This window comes from Phoca vitulina, unplaced genomic scaffold (assembly GCF_004348235.1).
Source record: "Phoca vitulina isolate PV1807 unplaced genomic scaffold, GSC_HSeal_1.0 scaffold10, whole genome shotgun sequence".
Classification (NCBI taxonomy): Eukaryota; Metazoa; Chordata; class Mammalia; order Carnivora; family Phocidae; genus Phoca; species Phoca vitulina.
The window spans coordinates 19,039,021-19,062,229 of NW_022589713.1; the positions used below are offsets into that span (position 1 = coordinate 19,039,021).

A 23,209-nucleotide genomic window follows, 5' to 3' on the forward strand; every position below is an offset into this window, starting at 1 on the left:
TTTTTTAATGTGAAAAGCTTAATTTATTATATGTGAATATTTAAATATAGCACAATGGTTATAACTCGTGTGTATTCATTATTTTTGGAGCGTCAGCAGGGGCACAGTGGGGTGAAGCGAGTGCACCTCTGTTGTGTCAGGTGAGGTCCACTGGGACGCAGTTGCCAAGATGGAGTTAGGAGTGCCAGAGGTTTGTTGGGCTGAAGGCGGAGGAAGCAGGATCGGCAGGGAGAGCCCTCAGAGAGCAGTGCAGATCCCACCACTGGGAGCGGAGAGGGAGCCCCCAGATTGCCTGGCAGGGCTGACATCTCTGTCAGCCCAGTGGGGGCTGTGGAGCGCAGAGTCCCCCTGTTGGGGAGAAAGGGCCGGGCTCTAGTGCCCCCACCCTGTCAGCCTACTTTATTCCTCAGAGTCGAACAGCAGTTTCTTGCCTGAAAGGAGGCCCAGCCTTGGGCCTCCAAGCTTCACACACAGAGGAACCCAGGTCCATCTGCCCGTTTGTTGTGCAGCAAAGACAATGACTGAGACTTCGAGGATGCAGCAAGGACAGGGCTTAACAGGGAGACAGGAGGGCAAGCCTCAAAGCCCTCTTCGCAGGAGGAGGGTCAGGGAAATGTAAAGGCAAACTGGAAGAGGGCAGGTAAGAAGTTGCCGCTGTACTTACTAGTCTGCTGCTGCAATGGGTCCCCTCTGGTCACAGGTTTCAGGAATACTGTGATAAATGCACGTCCCCAACACCCAGCCTCAGCCATTAGGAACTCAGCTCACCCCCCGTCTTGCTCCGGCTCTCTCCCCCCCACCCGGGGTCTCTTGCCCTCCCCAGCCCTCCGTCCAGGCTTCTTTTGACCTCTGGGTCCTGACACCTTGCCAGGCCCAGTTCTGGTGGGAGGAACCAAGGGAAGCAAGGGAGGAAAGGCACTGCAGAGAGCAAAGGGTATCTGGGGGTGGGGCGAGGGGGGAGGCTTGGGGGACCGTGGTACCAGGCTGTTCAGTGAGGCCAGAGCACAGCTTATGAAGGGTATGATGTGGGACTTGGGGCTGGTGCAGCCCTGGCCGGCTGGGGGGTAAATTCCCTTTGTGTTTCTCACACCTTTGAACAGCTGAGGACCTGTGTAGCGATGATCCCGGTGAGTGTGTGAGGAGGGGAAGGGGCAGTGAGTGGGAAGTGTGGTGGGTTCATCCCCCTCCCAGGATTCTCCCAACAAAGTCCTGGTTTCCTATTTGCTGGGTTTGGGCAAGGGAGATATAAAAGACTGTGGCACCACATCCGGGTCTCCCCCCCCCCACATCCGGGTCTCCCCCCCACCACATCCGGGTCTCCCCCCCACCACATCCGCGTCCCCTGCATCCCTGAGCACATGTTGGATGCCAGTCCCCCCACGTCGCACGTGCACTGTGGGGTCTCTGCTTATTGGCCCCAGGGTTGTTTCTGATGCTGTGGGAGGCTGCGCAGTCTATTTGCAGGTACAGCCCCGAGGTGCGGGGGAGCTGACCCTACCAGGGCAGCCCGCAACCCAGGTGGGAGGGGAGTTGTTGAGCAATTGCTCCAGCCTGCCTGTGCATTGGTGGGACAGTTCTGAGGTTTATCCCACAGTTTCTCAGAGAGTCCCCAGTGGGAGTGAATCCCAGTTGCTTGAAGCAGTTACTCCCTATTAGTGCGCCTTTTATTGGCTTTTCTCCCTGCTGTTTCGTTTTTTTTCACTCTCACTTCCGCTTCTTGGGAGCAACTCTGAAATAAATGAACCTCTTCCCAAATCCTTGCCTCAGGCTTTGCTCTCGGGGGAACCCAAATGAAATAGATGTGTGTGCACATGTGTTTGTAGGTGCACACACACACACACACACACACGTGATAATTACCAACGAGAATGACTCTGTACCTGAATGTTCACTATGAAGTTATATGTTTCTGAATGTTTTTCTATCTACTTTGGAGACTAACATTAGTTTTATATTTCTATGCTGCTTATCCCTTCCCACTTTCAAATACATTTTAGAATGGCAAAATTTATAAGAACTTTGGAACATATATGTATTAATCAGGGTTCTCCAGAGAAACAGAGCAGCAGGATATAGGTATGGATACAGGTATAAAGAGGGGATTTATGGTAGGAATTAGCTGATATGGTTATGGAGGCAGAGAAGTCCCAGGATCTGCCATCTACAGGCTGGAGAACAAGGAAAGCTCCTGGTGTCCAAAGGTCCCAAAACCAGAAGCTCCGATGTCCGAGGGCAGGAGAAGACAAATATCTCAGCTCAAGGAGAGAGAGCTAACTCATCCTTCTTCTGCCTTTTGGTTCTATTCTGGTCCCCAATGGATTGGATGATGCCCACCCACATTGGGGAGGATGGATCTTCTTCACTCAGTCTACTGATTCAAATGCTCATCTCTTCCAGAAACATCCTGAGAGACACATCCACAAAGAATGTTTTACCAGCTATTTGAGCATCCCTTAGCTCAAACTGACTGAGATTAACCATCACAATATGTAACATATTAAATTATTTAAAAATTATACAAACAATGAGATTGATGTAGAAAAATTGGAAGACACATATAATCAAAAAAGAAAAATAAATTTGAGTAACCCCCAAATCCAGAGTCAACCACCGTTAATATCTAGCTATACATGCTCTGATTAAAAAAACATATGTCTCCTTCCTAGGGTTCCACTATATTTATTCTTCTGTAGCTTGATTTCCCTTCTCCAAAACAGAATATAAATGTGCTCACATCAGTACATATGTAGCAACATAATTATATTTAATGGGCCCATAGTATTATAAGGTAAAGATTGCAAAAATTTATTTAACCAGCCATTTCCACTTTTGGCCTTTGCTAAATCATGAAGTGATAAACAAGTGCATAAATTCATCTTTGTGCACTTAATTAAGATTTCCTTAGGATAAATACTTAGAAGTGAGGTTGCTGGACCAACATAATAATGAAAGTCATGTTATGTGCCAGGCACTGGTCCAAGGTGCTCATGAATATTCACTGGTTGAGCCTCACAGCAGTGAAAAGTGTAACTATTACAGTCATTGTACGACTAGTCACTGGGACATAGAGCAGTTCTCAATAGAAACTTGCTTCAAGTCCTGGCGCCAGCAAGTAGTACAACCGGGATCTGCCCTGGGCCGGCTGGCTCCTAACCATGTACCTTTGGGGATTTTTGTTACCGGTGGCCAAATGCTCTCCAGAAAACCTGAACCAATTTAGCTTAATGCTTGCAGTGCTGGCTCATTTTCGTGTTCCCTTGCCACCAGGGGGTATCATTCATCTTTAAGTGTTGTGATGTGACAATGTGATGAGTGAAAAATGAAAGTTCACTTTTAAAAAATTGACATTTTTTTGTGTTCTTCTCTTAGGATTCCCTTTTTCATTTTCATATCAATTATTTATATTTCTCCTTGTACAAATTGCCTGATAATACTTATTCTTAGTATTTTTTTTTCCTGTTGATGTGATTAACTTTTCCTTTTTGTTGTATACCACAGAAACTATTTGGGCCGTATTGGGGGTATCTTTTGAATACTTCTAGGTAGAATGTCCCATTCCTCACAACCCTGAGATCAAGACCTCAGTTGAAATCAAGAGTTGGACGCTTAACTGACTGAGACGCCCAGGCGCTCCATAATTAGTTGTATCTTCTGAAGTAACTTCAAAAATGTGTTTAACTTAGAGGCACCTGGCTGGCTCAGTCAGAAGAGCATGTGATTCTTGATCTCAGGGTCATGAGTTTGAGCCCATAGAGCTTACCTAAAAAAATGGGCTTAGAGTTTACTTAAAAAAAAAAAAAAAAAAAGAGTTTAACTTAGACACATTGGGATGATGTTGATTGGAAGTTAGTAATAAGTTTATGGTTACAACCTGAAACCAACCAAAAATATAAACCCACAATTTAGGGAGTAGAAGATGCTTTGGGCTCATGGCTGGAACTTGGTAGTAGTATATAACCGAGATGAAGATTAAGACCATTTTCAGCTTTGGAAAGTCTAACGTGAAATAACCTAAGTTGATTTACATACTATAATCAAACTCTAAGTTTATAGGGAATTCAAATAAAGCAACCTCTAAAGTTGACAGAACCTCAAGTGGGATTCTGTACTTTTTTTCTCTTCCCTTTGCCCCCCACGCCTGCTGCCAGTTTCTGAGGGGAGTTATAAAGATCCATCAAGTCCTTTCTAGATTTAGGAGGAAAGAACTGGAAGGAATCACCGTATACCTGCATGGCCTGCTCTATGTCTGTTTTCATGCCTGTTACAAATGGCTACAAGCCTGTCTTCCTGCTGGAGATAATGCTGCAGGCTCCACCTTTAGAATAACAGGCAGAAAATAGAGCTGCTAGGGACTAACACTTGCTAAGTTCTATAGGGAGGAAGATGCGTTGCTGACCCTTGGATCACTTGAATGTGCAGGGAGCAGACACTTGCCATCTGATATGCTGAGCTGGGCCAGTTCCAAGTCCGTTCCTGTGCCATGAGTATCTTTATACGTTGTTCTACCTAATGACAAAAGAAGACAGTGGAAGTAACCTAAGCAAGGAACCAGAGAGAAAAGTATTTCCAAGGGGCACAGGGGACTTAAAATAAAGGTGAGAGGGTGGTGGGTAGAAGGACCCAATCCAGGGCGAGATAATGATCTGAATTGTCCTGTCACTGCCAATAGCTGGTCATTGGTAGGTTCTTGTAGAAGCTGAAGCTGCATTTCATACTCCACAGAGTCCATCAGCGGACTGGATCACATGGGTTGGTCTCAAGGAACAGAGAGCCACCTATTGCTCACTGATTCCACGATTCCGACCACAGCTGACCTTACAGAGGAGATCAGTGAGAACTCGAGCCTAAGACCTGGTCACTAAGGTCTCTTAGCCTCCCTAAGGCTCAACAGCCTTTTCTCTGCATTGATTCAGCAGAGTAGCCACACAAAAAAAGTGCTTCGTGTTCCCTGACCCAAAGTGATATGTTGGCTCAAAGCTTCAGTTATATTTTGTGCAGGATCAGCCAACTGGTGCCTACCACACGGTGGCACTGTGGGCCACAAAGCCATGGCTACGCACAGACTAAATGGTATGGGGACTTCTCTACAAGAGATAACCAGGGTTCTTCCAGCCCACACCACCTCTCCGGGACAGGTGGGCAGGACGTCGCAAACTGTCTCATTCAGCCAGGCAACTCCCCTGTGATTAAAAAAAGCCAAAACCAAAAAGCAAAACCTTTAAAGATAGGATAGAGAACAAGGACTTGTTTCGCTTTCCTGCTTACCTTGGTGTTGGCAAGGCCTACCTGAGAGTCTTGCGTAGAAAGAGCAATCAGCAGTGCTCTCAAGGAGTCTCACTGTTAGGAGGTGTTCCCCATCCTGGGAATAGCCAACATGCATGGCAATCCCGCACCGAGAAATCCTTCTGATCTTGTTGCTTCCTCAGCTGCTGTACTATTTCTCTCATTTTGTTTATAGACACATCTAATTGATTTGTCTATACCTGCTGTTTCCTGTTCCTTGGTCCATCAATTTCTTAGATGTACCCCGTTATAACTGAATCTCAGCTTTGGCTGACATGCCCTTGAGTTGCTCTTGAACTGTCCCATCAGCACAGATATATACCACCAGCACCACCGGCTCCCGCACCACCACCACCTCCACAACGACCACTTCCATCCACAACCACCACCACCATGCATCTGCTCATGTAATTCTGGGGGTCATTGCCCATTTGGGAACGCAGCTTCTCTTGTAGACTGAGCGGAAAGAACCTGAAGAAGGGAGCCCGGAACCCTGATTCGAATCCTGACAGCCGCAAACAGGTTTGGTGGCCTTGGGAAAGTCATGTAACCTTTTGACTTCTCACCTGGAGAGCGAGGAGGTTGGCAGAGGCCATCTCCTAGACGTATGGTATTCTAGAATCCCACGGAAGCCTTAGGCTTTAGAAATTCTCTTTTACCTTTAAAAAGGTTAGTCAGTTTACTAATTATAACCTGAAAGTCCTTTTGATATTTAAAAAATCCTCTTGCTTTCTCTTTGTTCTTTGAAAATTTAGAGCTGCCTCATTTCATAATGCCTCAAGCCTATATTTATAATCAGCCTCTATTTCATGGTTCTGAGCTGTTTTTCACATAATTGTCTTTTTTTTTTTTTTTTTTTTTTGCTTTAGAATTAGTTCTTTTGTGGTTAATGTATAGCAGAAACAAAACGACTTTTGAAAAGCCCTTTAGGGATTACGGGGTCAGGGCTGTATCACTAGGGGCCCACATGGCTGTGGGAGAGAACTGGGTCTCAGGAGGGGAAGGAGGCCCATTCTGGGCAGAGAAGCAGTTAGTTCTGCTATGGTGAGACAGTCATTTCAGGGTGGCCTGGAGGAAGTCATAAAATGGTAGTCTGGACTCCATAGAGGAGGGGATGAAGCGCATCTGTGGGACAAGTGGGGCGGCAGGGCACAGGGAGGGGGAAGCTGAGGGAGTGTGCAGGCAGAGGTTCTGTTTTTATGTGGAGTCTCCTGGGCACTCCAGGAAGGAGCATGACCCTACTTAAGACCCCCAGATAAACAGATCGAAATACATTTGTGTTTCACATGTGAATTCTGAGAAATCTGAAAAGGTTAGGGAGGGTACTGTGGCAAAAGATGGAATTTCCTATTGGTCAAAGGTAGAGGAGCTTGGAGCCCCAATATTGGAATGTGACTCTATGTAAATGATCACAGAATTTTTACTCATCAGCAGCTAGGGCCTAGGTGGCAAATATACTTGGATTTAATCGCCCATAAACTTATATGTTTTCCTCATTCCAGAGTATGGATTCAGGCATTCTCAATACATTCTTTAGTCATATAGGGGGCCGCCAGTTCCCATAATGATGGGGGTTAGGAGTGACAGTCTGATGGGGCGATAAGGCACGAGAAGACCTGTCCTGAAGTTGCGTGGGTTTAGGGATGCACTATACTTTTATGCTGTTGCCATTAGAGTAAGTGAAAATGGAAAATAAAAAGATTTCACTCTCATTCTTAAAAGATAGACTATTTAGGTATAGAATACTAGGATGATAATTGCTTTCCGTCATTACATTAAAGACACGATTCCACTGTGTTCTGGAAAAGCCTGTCATCACTCCAAATGCTGTTGCTTTGTAGTCAATCTGTCTTTTTCTTGATTTAAGTTTAAGTTGTTCTTTTAATCTCTGCAGTTCTGTAAAAATCACAGTGTTTGTAGGTATGGATTGGTTTGTTTTTGTCTATCCTTACTGGGATACAGGGTGATTTTAAGTTGGAAGACTCATATCCTTTTAAAAACATTTCTAAAAATGGAAGTATGCTAAATATAAAGATAAATGAGATAATTAACTGGATTTTATAGAAGCAGATCTGGGATTTTTTTTCTGCATATGGTTGGCCTATTCCCTCTACAAACAAATAATAGTAGTTTACACTGATTGAGCATTTACTGTACAAATAGTATGTCAATGAGAGGTACTTATACAAATAGCATGTCAGTGAGAGGAACTATTATTCCCCCATTTTACAGAGCAGAGTACTGAGGTTCAGATAGGTTCAAGGTCACATGACTATAAATGATAGAGGTGGGGTTTGAGCCCAGGGTAATTGGCTTTAGAAACTACTGTTCTTAATTACTTAATTAATTACTTACTTAATTTCATTTCCTCCTGACATTAGCCTAAAGTGTTCAAACCTTTAATTTTGCTCCATTTTCTATTTTACAATTTATTTTTATTATATTTGGGGAGGCTTTTGGGGGGCTAATAGTATTTGAAGGGGACAAAAGCCTCCACTCATCACCAGGTTCTCCTGTCTTCAGGTTTGAATGCACTTTCCCAAGCAGGCTTCTGCCCAGCTCTTCCCCACATACCCCATTCCCCTGCCTCCGAAAGACACATCCCTGACTAGGCAACCTCCAGGGGGTTCGTGGCCTTGGGCAAATATTTTTCATGGGGCTATCTGTATAAACAATTTGATTAAAACAAAGAATTACAAAACTCAGGGTCTCATGTGTGATATAGTGATTTATTGAGGGCAGCATAGACAAATCGGTAGAGAAGAGGTACTTACGGATTTGTTTCTTGTCCAGTCAGTGCGTGTGAAGACCCTTGGTAGTGTCCTGGCACCATCTTTTCCTGTCCTTTCTTGTCAAATGCACCGTTCCTGGCTAACTTCATATCCCTCACCATGAGGAAATGTAGCAACACTGTTATTACTCCCAAAGCTGTGGCTGTGTGTATTCAAACAATACAGATCTACTGGTCTCTGCAATTCCCTGATACCTGTTATTTAATGCTGGTCCCATCATTACTTACAATCATGCCACCTGTGAATACTGCCTTCCAATGACTGTCTCAAATGTTGTTGCAGTGCTTCATTGTTGATGAGCGCAAATATAAATCTTGCCCAGTGTATACAGGAAAATCAGAATGGTAATTTTCTGGTCTTATTAAATTTACTGTTTAGAATTTTATAACACAAATGTAGAATAACACATCTTCTGACCATGTCTTCTCTTGAAGTTGTTAGACCTTAATCACTGCCTTTCTAGAATGTGATCCCTTTCAACGTTGACCACATCCTTACTTTCCACAGACAGCTGCCTGCAGTGAGGATAGGCAAGGGGCCCGTGGGTGGAGGGAGAAGAGCAAGGTGTGTCCGTTATGTAAGGCATGTCCCTGTGTTCTCTACCACGGTGTAAGACTGACCCAGGAGAGCAGGATGTCACCACATCAACTGGAGGTAAGGGAGGACATCAACTGAAAGAGCCCATTTGTGTTGCTGAGCAACGGTCTTGAAACACCTCAGAGGGTACAGGAGAGAGCACCCCCAGAGGACTCCCGGACACAGGGCATGGAGCCTGTGAGCACTTGGAGGACTGTCCTGGGTACCAGCAGTGAGGGACACACAGGATAAATGACAGTCGCTGCTCTCTGAAGTTGTCAGCCTGCGGCAACCCATGGAAGGGTTGACACCTGGGCCCGTTCATGTGGCAATGACTTTTGGTAGCTCGGAACCCTGAACTTCCTCTGTGAAAAATGTGTCACCCCAAATTAACATGTTGGTAGCATTTTCGGAGCCCAATTTTGCATGCTCCCACAGGGAAACACTGCACCAACGAGTAAGAGTTTGTGACTGCCTGGCTGCCACAAGTCCCAGAGCTCCTTTGGACATCTGATTGACCCCTCATTCAGGGCAGAGAGTCAGTGAGCACTGAGAAGGGGAGAAACAGGGACTGAGTTCTCTGCACCCTCGTCTGGGCTTGAGGAGCCCTTTCAGATGGCACTGCTGCCCCAGCCGTCTGGGCCCTGGGGGGGGGGGACTGAAAATTCCAAGGAAGACATGTAAAAGAGTAGAGCCCCTTGAGGCCTGGGCTGCTTGCCTGCCTGCGTCCAAGTGATGTAACTGCTCCTGCCCTTCTCCTCATTAGATGACCACACTGCCATTCGGAGAGGCAGATGAGAGCCCCAGCCCCTGCACACTGGGCCCAGGAAGTGAGGCTGTGTGCGGTGAGCTCAGGCTTGATGGGTGATGATGGGTGGGAGTCCTTCAAGTTCAGTCTCCTGTTTTGATATGATCACCTCTTTTACCACTTGATCCATTAAAGTAAGTACTGTTCTGAAGACATTTTGTTCTTGACCCTGCAGTCTGAACCCATAACGGAGAGAAGACGTTTCTTCCATCTGCAGAAGTCTGTCTTAACTTTGGCCTTAATGGGTCTCTATGACTGGGTGGAGGAACTTCTCTTTCTTGCTTCACTTGGAAATCTTTCATTACATGTTTGTTCTTTTTTGTTTGTTTGTTTGTTCTTTCCTTACCTCAGTTCTCCTGCCTTGGATAAGCTTTTTCAAATCTGGAGATACCCTCTAGTGAGTGTGAAGTCTGTATATGTGGTGTTTGGGGGCTGCTATAGTTGTTGTTTTGTTTTTTGCCAATTATTCCTGTGACATAAAACGTATTTTTGTTTGGGTGTTTTTCATGTTATAGTAGGTACTAGATTCCTGATTTAACAGAGGAGGAAATGGATGTTCTCAGGGACCAGAACGTACCAGGGTCCCACAGCAAGGATTCCCACCCTGGCACTTACAGCCTGGGGTCCACACACTGGGATCACCCCCTGGGGTCGCAACACTGAATCCACACCCTAGGATCCCATACTGAGGCCACACCTTGGGACTCACACCTTGGGATTATACTGAAGGGGTGCAGGATGAGATATCCCAAAATGTGCTACTTTGGCATAAAGATTATTTTGAGTTAAAAGTAATAAAAACCCAGCAGATGCCAGAAATGCGCTCTGCCTCCCTCATAACTGACTAAACTTAATACATTGGAAGGAGAGCCTGCTACTGGAAGAGAAGTATTGACCGAGACCTTCTTTACAGAAGGAGCTCATCTACATGATAGAACAATCCTGTTTTTTCCAAACATCTTCTTTCACCTTCTTGCTAATGAGTTTTTTCCCCTTTGTGTCCTTAGGCCTCTCCTTAGCTCATATAAGCTTCATGTTCTCTCATTGTCTCGAGAATTTCATGTCTGTGTGGATTTTTCCATATGTGTGCTATTAAATTTGACTTTCTGCTGCCAATATGTCTCATGTCAATTTGATTCTAAGTCCAGCTAGAAGGAGTATAGGGCAGACGAAAGTCTTCCTCCCTGACAATGCTATGGTATCACACCAGGGCATCCACACCCTGGGATCACATCCTGGAATCACACCCTGGGATCTACACCCTGGGGTCATATCCTGGGATCATACCTTGGGATCACACACTAGAATCCACACCTGGGATCATATCCTGGGATCACACCCAGGGATCACACCCTAGGATCCACCCCCTGGGATCATGTCCTGGGATCACACTTTGGGATCCACACCCTGGGATCACACCCTGGGTCCATACCCTGAGATCCATACCCTGGGATCATACCCTGGGATCACATCCTGGGATCACATCCTGGTAAGTCTGGTTCTCCTCACATGCTTCTCTAGCCCATAAGTGAGTGGTGCTGCTACAAGGTTCTGAACCCCCCAGGAAACTAAGGTACATCTTCCTGGGGTTTCAATTTTATTTGAAAATGAGGGGCTAAAGGTTGAGCATTTTAACTGGTAAATAACTTTAACCCTGGTTAAAAAGATAAAAAACAAGCCCAAATTGAAATCATTTGCCCGCCACAATAGCAAACCAAGACTTAGTTACAGTTTTGACCTATCCCAGGAATGTGACATACATACATTTATTTATTTATTTATTTATTTATTTAGCACATGAGAGAGTTGGAGTGGGATTGTGGAAGAGGGGCAGAGGGAGAGGGAGAGAGAGAATCTTAAGCCTACTCCACTGCCAGCGCAGAGCCTGACACAGGGCTAGATCTCATGACCCTGAGATCATGACCCTGAGATCATGATATGAGCCGAAATCAAGAGTCAGACACTTAACCGACTGAGCCACCTAGGTGCCCCAAGGACTGTGACTTATTAAAAGTCAACCTGAAATGTCCTGATCAGCACTAGTGAGATAATCTATATGATAAAAACCCTGTAGTTCTACCCCCCCCCAACCCCTAACCACCCCTCCCAAAAAAAGGTCTGGCCTAAAACAATCCTTTCTTTTCTTTTGCTAATAACTTCTTGCCCCACCCTCCTTCCTATAAAAACCTTCCATTTTGTACAGCTCCTAGGAGCATCTCTCTACTTGCTAGATGGGATGCTGCCCGATTCATGAATTGCTTAGTAAAATCAATTAGATTACAAACTTACTTGGTCGGATTTTGTTTTTTAACCCCCTTCAAAAGCCCCAGCGAGCAGAGGTATTCTGCGGAGTGGAAGGCAACAAGCACGAGAGAGTCCCTACTTAGAGCCATGCACTTGAGTCCAGGCCCTTCAGGCCTCCCAGGGACAAGTTTCCCAAGGTTGTTTCCCTTGCTTTTGTTTTAATGTGTTTTTTATTATTATGGAGATTTAATTTATATAACATAAACGTGATCACTTTAAAATGCACAATTCTGTAGTTTATGGTATATTCACAGTGTTGTGCAGCTACCCCCACCATTACTCTATTTTTAAGGGGTTCTTTGCTGAAAAAGTTTGGGAAGTGCTGCCTGCCTATGCCACTGCCTCCAAAGTAGAATTTGCAGCATCGGTGACAGGAGATAAGAAAACAATTTTATTGGGGGGGGGGTGCTTGGGGTGTCATGGGGATGCGTCTTCAATTTCTCTCAAGTCCTTCTCAGGCAACGATCCTTCGTTACTTGGGAAGGCAGCCCGTTCCTTGAGGGTTCATGCTGCACCATGGATGGATTATCTCTAGAAGAAACAAGGATGGAGTCTTCCTGCCATAGAAATTACTGAATCACAAAGGACTAAGCAGCTTAGAAGCTGTGGGGACTCCTGAGAGAATAGAAGGGGGTGGACTTGCTTTTGATCAGGTTTCAATGTAGAGCCAGGTGTCCTGTCAATTCCCTCATTCAAGGACACATTTGTCCTGGCATTAACAAACAAAGTCAGCTCCCCTGCAGAGACCGTCGAAAGCCTGATCTGGTGTGCATTTGTGCCTTTCTGTAAAGTTGGGCTGTGGGATTCCAGGTGGTTTAGATAATGGCCTTTCTCTCACTGCGCAGATGCTGTGGCGACTCCAGGGAGCCAGACCTGGTGGCTCTATTGCTTATCACTTTTCATGCAAAATTACGAGCAGGCTCAACAATGGTGAGTCCTCTTGTCATTCCTGGCCAAGGAGGACTTGGGAGGAGGAAAGCAAGTCTTCAAACTTGCCTCTGACTTGGGATTTTCTCTTCTTGCAGACTCTCCTGAGATTCTTGAGACAACCGTATACTTTCTCAAAGCCATATAACAAAATCTTGTTAACTTTGATCCTAGATTTCATAATTTGGACCCAACCTAAGCTCTGAGAATTCAGTGTGTTGGAAAATGGCTCCTGCCTCTTTGAGAAATGGTAATTTACATGGATGTGAATAACAATAGCTATTCTTTATAGCCTGCCAGGCACAAAGTGCTTTACACATATCATCTTTAATCCTTGCAACAACCCTACGAGGTAGGTATTAGCCTGTGTTGACTGGGCTGCTCAGGCTAAGAGTGGTTAATAACTGGCCCACTTTCACACAGCTTGCTAGGAAGTACTCTGACTCCAAATTTCCCACAACCCCTCCTCCCACTTTCCTATGAACCATACTTCTAATCTGGTCTTATGTCATGGTACATTGAAACACCATGGGCTTTGAGTCAGACAGACAGGATTCAAATCTCAGCTCCAGTAATCATCAGCTGAGTGAGTCTGCAAGTCATGTAACCTCCCTGAGCCTCAGTTTCTTCGGCCGTGTTTGTGATAATGATGCTTTGGGAGGTTGTTATGGAAATGAAATGAGCTGAAACACTTCGACATCCCCAACAAGGTGTTGGCACATTGCATAGCACAGCAGGATCTCAACAAATGATACTTTCTCTTTCTTCTTTATTCATCTCTGTACCTGCCATGGCCCCTGGTACAAAGTAGGTACTCAAGAAATATTTGTGGAAGTAAATTCAAAGGATTCTGCATGGCCTTGCTTCCCAGGGACATTATGAAGTTGGACCCTCTCCAAAAGCTCCCTGAAAGAACAAAAGAAGTTTTGAAGCATGTCAAATCTACGCATGGTTAAAATCTTTAGCACGAAGCAGGAAGACAAGAATAATCCTAAAAACAACAATAGTACTAAGATTCTGAAGTGAAATTCACTAGGTGGAGTGCTGTTGCTTTTCAAGAAATAGCAATAGTTGAGGATTGTTAAGTGGTCTGAAGCATAAGGGACAATAAATGTGATGAGCATGGCTCTTGGGTTTGGTGGATTGTTCAACAAGGACTGGATTGGCTGGAGACAGTGCACTTTTATAAGTATACCCTTGCTTAAGAGGAGATAAAAAAATAAATACAAGATTTTTGAATGCATAACTCAGGATGTTGAAAGAAGCACATCTCACTGTGATGCAGGGAACAGTTGGCTGAGTTCCATCTCAGAGGGATTCAGGAGGGTGCATGTGTGGCATGTGTGCTGCCATTTCCCAGCCACTTCCATGACAGACATTGCTCATTGATCATGACATTCTCTCATGCCTGAGTCCTTCTAACCACAGTTCATTGGAATCAGTCTGAGTTGGCATTTAAGATCCGACCATTTATTTTCCTTGGCTCCAAACAAGGAGACTTAATGCCAGCTTAGTACTCAAGATTCAGAGACCACTCCTCCTTCCTGGGAAACTTCAGTCCTGTCTTCTGATACAGCCAGGTCATGGTACCAAAGCTACTAGTAGCTCTCAAAGTATGTCATGGAGATTTAGTGAAGTAGTTGTCACTATTTTTCACTTCTTTTTGTAGTGCACTTGCCCTAGAATTCAGATACAACTCTCTGCACAGTAGATTAGAGGACAATCAAAATGAAACCATCGGACTGCATCCAGAATCATCCCTACTCATCCTTGAAGGAAACTTGTTCTTTCCCACTTTTCTTCCCTTGAGATGGGATGTCCTAGGACATGCTTCGGTTTTCACTCTCCTCATGTTCACCAAACCTATGTGGCACAGTGGATATTTCTGTGGGACCTGTACCACCCATGGTCTTTGATAAAAAAGCCTAGCTTGGGTGTCCATGTGTGTTTTGATTAGGAGGCTTTGGCTTTAAGTAATAGTAAATCCCAACTGAAATTAGGTTAAGCAATAAAGAAGGTAATTATCATACGTTACGAAGAGTTCAGAGATGGGATGTCTGCAGGTGAGGAATATAAGTTCAAACTGTTAAAGAACAGACATTCAACTGTGCAAATTTGAAGATCTAATTGGCTTTATTCATTAATTGATAGTGAACTTATCTTTAGTGAAAGAAGTTTTTGTGTGGGAAGCTCGAGTATGTCCTGGAATATGGGTGCACCCCTATGGAGTACCTACCATGAAGCCCTACAGTTTCACTTATTTCAGACAATTTTTTTCATTCTTTGTTTGATGATTAAAAAGATATTTTGCTACATGATTCATAAATGTTGTATTTTAACAGCAATTTTTTTATGTTGGCGTAAAAAAGACATTAAATACATATTTATTCAATAAGTGAGTACAGTGAATCTTGAAAGTATATTATGTGCATGAAACTCAATTTGGAAAACAATAAATTTGGTGCCAATACTCAGGTTCAGATAAAGGGGAGCTAGGCTCCCTGTAGAAAAGAGGATGTTAAAGGGTTGCACCTAAGTGGAGGAGTCCCATGTTCAGCTTCTTTTTAGAGTTTCCATTCCATGGCAACGTGAATCAAAGCAGGTGAGCAGGAGGGCAGCCAGCTGTGGGGCTCGCAGTAGTGTCTTTACTCCTTGTCTGTCCTGCCCTCCTCTGCAAACCACAGCCCTCAGCAGCTATCTGAAACTAAGTTGTCCACTGCAGGAGCCCAGTCATTCCCTTGAGAGAGTCCGGCCTGAGGACTGTCACTTCAGAAAGGCTTTCCTTTCACATCCAGGAGGGAAATATGCTTAAAGGGAGGGGAGAGTTGAACTACTTGCCATTAATGGTGATGACTAATTGACACTCCATAATCCTTTTGTGAAATAGTTTCTTGGTGATTAAAAGCAGAGTGAAATTAGTTTCATTTCTTTTAAAATCCTATCTCCCTACAGCTTTCATATATACACATGATTGTCCCACTATCACACTTGTGTGAAGAAGTTATTTTAGCAGGTATTTTCAGTCAATTCAATGTGCTAGGCATAAAATTACTTTTTTTTTTTTGCTGTTATTCTTCCAGAAGTTGAGATGTCTCCCATTCCTTAACACATTCTGGTTGAGAACCAAAGACTATGGAATTGACTTTGTTCTTACTGATACCTGCTTCATCCATAAACACAAAACAAAGAAAGACATGTGTTACACAAAATATTCAATGTTAACACACAATAAAGATTAAAATGTAAGAAGAGATGCTTACAAACTGATAGCTTGGTGAGAAATATGAAATGAAAAAAGATTTTTTTTTTTAAAGCTGACATTACCTCCTAATATGGGACAAGACATGCAGAGAATGAACACTGATTATTTCTTTGTCTTTTGTACTGGCTTTTTTGATCATCTAGAGACTTCTTAGGAGATGCCTTTGAGATATGGGGATTGTGAGGAAATTTGCATCTACTTTTATATCCAATGTCTATAGAATAACATTTTTACAATTGGTTTCCAAAGTTAAGAATTTCCTGGTTTAGGGGCACCTGGGTGGCTCAGTCAGTTAAGCGGCCAACTCTTGATTTTGGTTCAGGTCATGATCTCAGGGTCCTGGGATCACGCCCCATGTTGGGCTCTGTGCTCAGCGGGGAGTGTGCTTGAGGATTCTCTCTTCCTCTCCCTCTGCCCCTCCCCCCACTCATGCTCACTTGCTCGCTCACTCTCTCAAATGAAGAAATAAATCTTTAAACCAACAAACAAAAATAATTTCTTGGTTTAATACGGGGTATAGGGACTGCCAAGATTTGCCCATTACTATTATACATAAATAGATATTTGCTTCTTAATGTGGCTCCATTGATACCCCCAGTTATGTGGGGGAATGTGGAACACTGACAGCTGCCCAGAACTGCTGTGGTGGTTATAGTGGAAGGCCAGATGCAGTGCACTGACCGCTCAAATTCTCAGGCTTTGAACCTGGCATTATACCTAGTGATATACAGTGTCCTATTTAATAAGGTCTGTTTCTGATGCTCTTCATTTTTTCCTGAAGATCCTAGTTTCCATCTGGCATCATTCCCCTTCAGTTTGAAGAACTTTCTTTAGCATTTTTTGTAGTGCGGATCTGCTGGCAATAAATTCTCATGGTTTCCTTTTATTGGAAAACTGTATTTTGCTTTCTTCTGGAAGGATATTTGAGCTGGATATAGAATTTTAGGTTGACAGTTTTTCTTTCAGCACCTTAATAGTATCACACCACTGTCCTCTGGTCTCCCTTGTTTCTTTTTGATATTATATTATAAGTCCCTGAGGTTTTGTTAATGATGTACTATATGTTGGCTAATTGAATTTAAATGAAAAAAACAACAACAAAAAAAACCCCCACCTTTTTTATCTCTGTTCCTGGATAATTTCTATTGATCTGTCTTCAAGTTAACTGATGATTTCCTGTCATCTCCATTTTGCTTTTAAATTCACATAATATATTTAAAAACATTTCAGACATTGTATTTTCAGTTCTAGAGTTCCTGTTTTAAAAAAATAATTTCTACTTCTCTGCTGAGATTTCCTATCATACTGAAAATTCATTATGAGCATGTTTTCTTTTGTATGTTTGAACATAGTTACAATAGCTGCTTTAAAATCCTTATCTGCTAATTCCACACTGGAGTTATTTTGAAGTTACTCTCCTTGATTGCATCAAAAATGGGTCATGTCATGTGCATGTCAAATAATTTTTATTCTAGTCTGAATGTTGTGAATGTTATGTTTTAGGAGACTCTGGATTCCATTATGTTCTTCCAAAGAGTGTTGACTTTGTTTATTTGTTAGTGTAAACAGTTAACTTGCTTATACTCTTACCACAAACTCTGTGTCTTGGGGGCATCTCAAATCCCCATTCATTTTTTTATCCTAAGCCAGCTTTTTATAAGTCAGCCCTGTCCTTGTATAGTTCAGAATTTAATCAGAGATTTAGGGGAAAGTTTACATATAAAATTTGGACTTGATCTCTCTGGGTCTGTTTATTCCAAGATCCCCTTCTCATTTTATGGTGGCTATGGTTGCCCTGAACGCTGTTCTCTGATTCCTCAGGCCATAAAGAATGCAGGTTTTCTAACAGAGTTTTAGCAGCCCCAGCTCCATGCTGCCTGACTTTGGCCATCATTTGGGCCAGAAGCCACCAAAATGGGAAACCTGTCTTATGCCTTTCCTTTCTTCCAAGTGTCATCTATCCCCCAGAACATGCCTGTCTTTGCTTGCTCTTTGGTGGCTTCAGGTGGTTGTTTTTGTATTTTTTTTAAACAGAGTTTATATTTGTTATATGCAGGAGCGTTAGTCTGGCAGGAACTTTCTAAGTCATACTGGAAGCTAAGCTGCCCCAGACGAGTTTTGGTAATAAGTTCTGTGGCATGCAAAACCCCCAGGCCAGGAAAAACTGGGAGAAGCACAGATGGTAGACCATGAAGTCTTATATACAGCATGGAATGTGGGTTCATTTTCCTCACCGGTGATTCCTTTTCCATCCTTGGTGCACAATCCGTGGCACATTCTGTTCAGTATTTGTGGGCTAGTGAAGGCAGTAGTTCTATTTCCTTTATGTAGGGAGCTCAGTTCAAATATCTACAGGCATGGCCTCTGATGCTTCCCAAAGGAGCTTACAATACAAACCTCATGATGCGGATTTAGTGGAAACCCCCTATGGGCCATGTGGCATCAGCTCCCAATCATCACTTCAGCTTTGAGTTCTTTCTTCATTTCCAGCACTTGTGGTTGCCATGCTCTAGTTTGGCTGAAGATTTAAAAAAATTTTTTTCAGTTTTATCCAGCGTTCCTATGTGTTTGAACTGGCTGTGGGGTGGGGGTAGGCTTCTCGTATCAGCTCAGCTTGCTGCCTTCACTGGCAGGCAATGCCTGGGACTCCTGATGATCCCGGTGTCAGTTTGCTTAGCTGCTTCTGTCCGAGGTTGCGGGGAGGGGAGGCTCTCATCCAAGAGGAACATCACCCATCCCGTTCCAGGCCCCACCCAAAATCTTGTCATAAGCTCCCAGGGGCTGAGACAAGGGGCAGTTGAGGAATAGCCACCCTGCGTTTGATTTTTAAAATGGTCTATACTGAATATGCTGAACCAGTGTTCCAGGACCACACTGGGGCACCGTGCCTCTCCTGTTTCGGACTGGCTTTCTTCTGTCCAAGTAGAGCCTTCTCTTTTTAATTTTGGAGACAGACTTTGTCTTTTTGCTAAAGCCTTTTTTTTTTTTTTAAAGATTTTATTTATTTATTTGTCAGAGAGAGCGAGCACAAGCAGGGGGAGTGGCAGGCAGAGAGAGAAGTGGGCTCCCCGCCTAGCAGGGAGCCTGATGCAGATCTCCATCCTAGGACCCTGGGATCGTGACCTGAGCCGAAGGCAGATGCTTAACCAACTGAGCCACCAGGCGTCCCAAGTCTTTTTTTTTTTTTTTTTAGATTTTATTTATTTGAGAGACAGAGAGAGAGAGAGAGAGAGAGAGCACAAGCAGGGAGGGGAGCAGAGGGAGAGGGAGAAGCAGGGTCACGGAGCCTGATGCGGATCTTGATCCCAGGACCCTGGGATCGTGACCTGAGCCCAAGGCAGACACTTAACCAACTGAGCCACCAGGCGTCCCAAGTCTTTTTTTTTTTTTTTAAGATTTTATTTATTTGAGAGACAGAGAGCGCACAAGCAGGGAGGGGGGCAGAGGGAGAGGGAGAAGCAGACTCCCTACTGAGCAGGGAGCCTGATGTGGGGCTTGAACCCAGGACCCTGGGATCATGACCTGAACTGAAAGCAGACGCTTAACGGACTGAGCCACCCAGGTGCTCCCTCTTATTGCTAAAGCCTAAACCTTGTGTGCCATGATCCAAGCATCAGTTACTGGCACAGACATCTGCAATCTTCCTCCCAGATCTTCCTGCAAACAGATCTCCCTCATGGTGGTATGTTCTATTGTGTGAGAATTCCCGAGGTGGGCATATAGGTTCCACTTCTCCCACCTCCCCTCCCCCCTCCCTGTCCCTTCATTTCTCCTAAGGCCCTATTTTCTTCTCTAGACACAAAATGTGGTAATTAATTTTTTCCCTTCAAAGTTGTCTGAAATTTTACATCCCTAAAGAGTTTGCTGTGGGAACGGCACATTTGCTGTAGCAAAAAGTTAAAAGAAGGAATTTAACTTGCTCCTTTTCCCATTCCTTTTGGCTGGTGGGCAGAGTATTGACCTGGGATGGGCATGCCAATGGGGAGAGAGCTGAGAGGGCGCCAGGTCCCAGTCCCAGCCTGGGGAGGGGAAGGGAGAGAAAGCCCGCTGATTACATAGGCAGGCACGTCCTCCCGGCTGTTCACCACAGCCTTAGTACAACCTTGCCTCTCTCTGCTCAGTCTTCCTCCCTGTCCCCAACTTTTTTTCAACCCCAAAAGAGGAACCAAAAGGCGAATGTGTTAGAGAGGGAACCACTGCTTTAACATAGTTAATTCTAGCTATTTCTGATGGCAGGGTTTCCCAAATTTCAATGAGCATACAAATTACTTGAGGATCTTGTTAAAATGCAGTTTCTGATTCAATAGGTCTGGGATGGCATGGAGATTCTACATTTCTTTTTTTGGTTTTAAGGTTTTTAAAAAATTTTTTTAAAGATTTTATTTATTTATTTGACAGAGGGAGAGAGAGTGAGAGAGAGCGAGAGCACACAAGCAGGGGGGAGCTGCAGAGGGAGAGGGAGAAGCAGGCTCCCGCTCAGCAAGGAGCGGACTCAACCCCAGGACCCTGGGATCATGACCTGAGCCGAAGGCAGACACTTAACCAATTGAGCCACCCAGGCACCCTGAGATTCTGCATTTCTAACAAGCTCCCTGGTAATACCCAACCCACTGGTCCTTGAGGAGCAAGGTCCTATGGTTTAGAGGTATAGCCAGGTACTAACATCAAGCAGAGGGCATCTGGGGCTGGGGACAGAACGCCACGTGAGATTTTAGTGATACTTCATGGTCTCTGCCTCAGTGGGGCAATACCAGCGGACGCATGGAACGAATGAGAGGGCATGAGGGCTTAAGTTTGGGGTCTCTATCTTGGCAAAAAACTGTACTTTTATGTACTTTCATAAATCTGGTCTTTACTTGGGTGTGATTTCAAAGGGGGAAAAGTCTATACTGAGAAACAGAAATATCTATGTGACCAGTATGTGCTATGGAATCTTATCAGTTTTAAACTCATAGATGTACACACTTAGGCCAGTCTTAAGAAACAGTACAATTGCACCAGTTAGGAATACATCCAACTTCCAGTAACAGAAAATCCAGTAACAGTGGGATTGACTGGTTTCACATCATGGGAAGTCTGAATCATTGGGTAGTGTGGTATTACCTCTGACCTCTTTTTCTATATGCCTCCAGAACTGGGTTCTCAACCCTGGCCAAACCAGCTGGGGAACTTTTAGAAATCCTAAAGCTCAGAGCTGCAGGGCGGAGGCTGCGGAGAGGCCGGCGGCAGGGAGCGGCGGGGCTGGGAGCGGGCGCCGGAGCCGAGCCGAGCCGGACTGGGAGGCGCAGGCCCGCGCGGCGAGCAGCCACCGTGTCGGTGTTCGGAAAACTGTTCGGGGCAGGAGGGGGCAAGGCCGGCAAGGGCGGCCCGACCCCTCAGGATGCCATCCAGCGGCTGCGGGACACGGAGGAGATGCTAAGTAAGAAGCAGGAATTCCTGGAGACTAAGATGGAGCAGGAGCTGACCGCCGCCAAGAGGCACGGCACCAAAAACCAGCGCGCGGCCCTCCAGGCCCTGAAGCGCAAGAAGAGGTATGAAAAACAGCTAGTGCAGATCGACGGCACACTGTCAACCATCGAGTTTCAGCGGGAAGCCCTGGAGAACGCCAATACAACACGGAGGTGCTCAAGAACATGGGCTATGCTGCTAAGGCCAGGAAGGCTGCCCACGACAACATGGATATCGATAAAGTTGATGAATTAATGCAGGACATTGCTGACCAGCAAGAACTTGCAGAGGAGATTTCAACAGCTATTTCAAAACCTGTAGGATTTGGAGAAGAGTTTGATGAGGATGAGCTCATGGCAGAATTAGAAGAACTAGAACAGGAAGAACTAGACAAGAATTTGCTGGAAATCAGTGGACCGGAAACAGTCCCTCTACCAAATGTTCCCTCTATAACCTTACCATCAAAACCCACCAAGAAGAAGGAAAAGGAAGAGGATGACATGAAGGAATTGGAGAGTTGGGCTGGATCCATGTAACTGGTCCAGTGTGGGCTGGGCCCAGACAGACTCTGGTGGCCTGTGCAGCGGGCAGGCATGTGCATGTGCGGGGCCCGCAGGATGTGGTGCAGGCAGGTTCCATCGCTCCTGAGTCTCCCTCCAAAGCCTTAGGGCCGCATCACTGCTCACTCTCTGCATAGCATGGTCTGCACCCAGTGGGACAGGGAGGGGGGCGGGCAGGTGGGGTGGGAGGTGCCTGTTGTTTATAATGTTGAATTTCTGTAAAATAAACTGTATTTGCAAATCCAAAAAAAAAAAAAAAAAATCCTAACGCCCTGGTGACTGCCTAGACCAATTAAGTAAAAAATATCCAGGAGTAGGACCTGGGCATCAGTATTGACAAAATCTGTCCACATGATGGTCACGGTTGAGAACCTCTGCTATTGGCCTTGCTGCCACACAGCTTTCTCCAGTACTTTTAATCAGGATCTTAATAACCTCAGCCAGTGGTGTTAGTTCAGGGACTGACAGTGTTACCCCAGCATGTGATTCTCTCGGCCTTTCCGGCTTGGTTCCCAGATGGCTGCTAAAGCCCCACTTGCTCACTACGTCTGCAGTCTAGGCAGGAAGAAGGAAAAAGGTGCAAAGACAGGGCTCAGACTTCTGCTCACATCTCACGGCTGGAACTGTGCCATGTGGCTTCTGCTAGGACAAAGGTGGTTGGAAAAGTGACTATTTGAGCTTTTCCAGCTGCTACAGCAGAAGTAGGCAAGAGCCAAGAGAGTGAGGAATGCTATGAGGTGAGAGAACACGTGTAGGTCTTTCAAAATGTTTATTGTCATTGCAAACGTAAAAACTACATGCCCCTTATAGAAAATTAAGAAAAACGGAATAGAAGAAAATAAACTTACCCAAGTCTCAGCACTTAAAGACCAGAAGTGTGAATAGATTGATGCATTTCCTTTCAGATTCTTGTCTGTTTCCCCCATGATTCAGATCATAGTGTATTTAAAATGATGAATTTTACTCTTTCTTGTAACGTGAAAGGATGAGAATTTATCCGTTACAATGATTTCTTAAACACAATTTTTATCTTCTGCATTATATTTCATTATGCTAGTGTGCTATAGTTTGACTTTTCTCCTGCTGTTAGGATTGTTTCTTTCCTTTTTCTGGTTTTACAATATTAAAAACAACCCTGCTCTGAACTTCTTTCTGCCTTCAGCCTTTTGTTTCCTTTGTTCTATGTATATCTTTTTTTGTTGTTTTTGGGGGAGGGGAAAGGTAAAAAAAAGTTTGGTGTTTGCTTCAA

At 44.6% G+C, this 23,209-nt stretch overlaps 1 protein-coding gene across 1 annotated transcript; it reads left to right on the top strand.

Moving 5' to 3' along the window:
• Positions 1 to 54: 54 nt before the first annotated feature.
• Positions 55 to 21,936, top strand: LOC116635228 (charged multivesicular body protein 4b-like). Its single transcript, XM_032409164.1, is given in 3 exon segments — positions 55 to 140; positions 21,085 to 21,560; positions 21,563 to 21,936. Coding segments are annotated over 3 exon segments (936 nt in total).
• Positions 21,937 to 23,209: the final 1,273 nt, after the last annotated feature.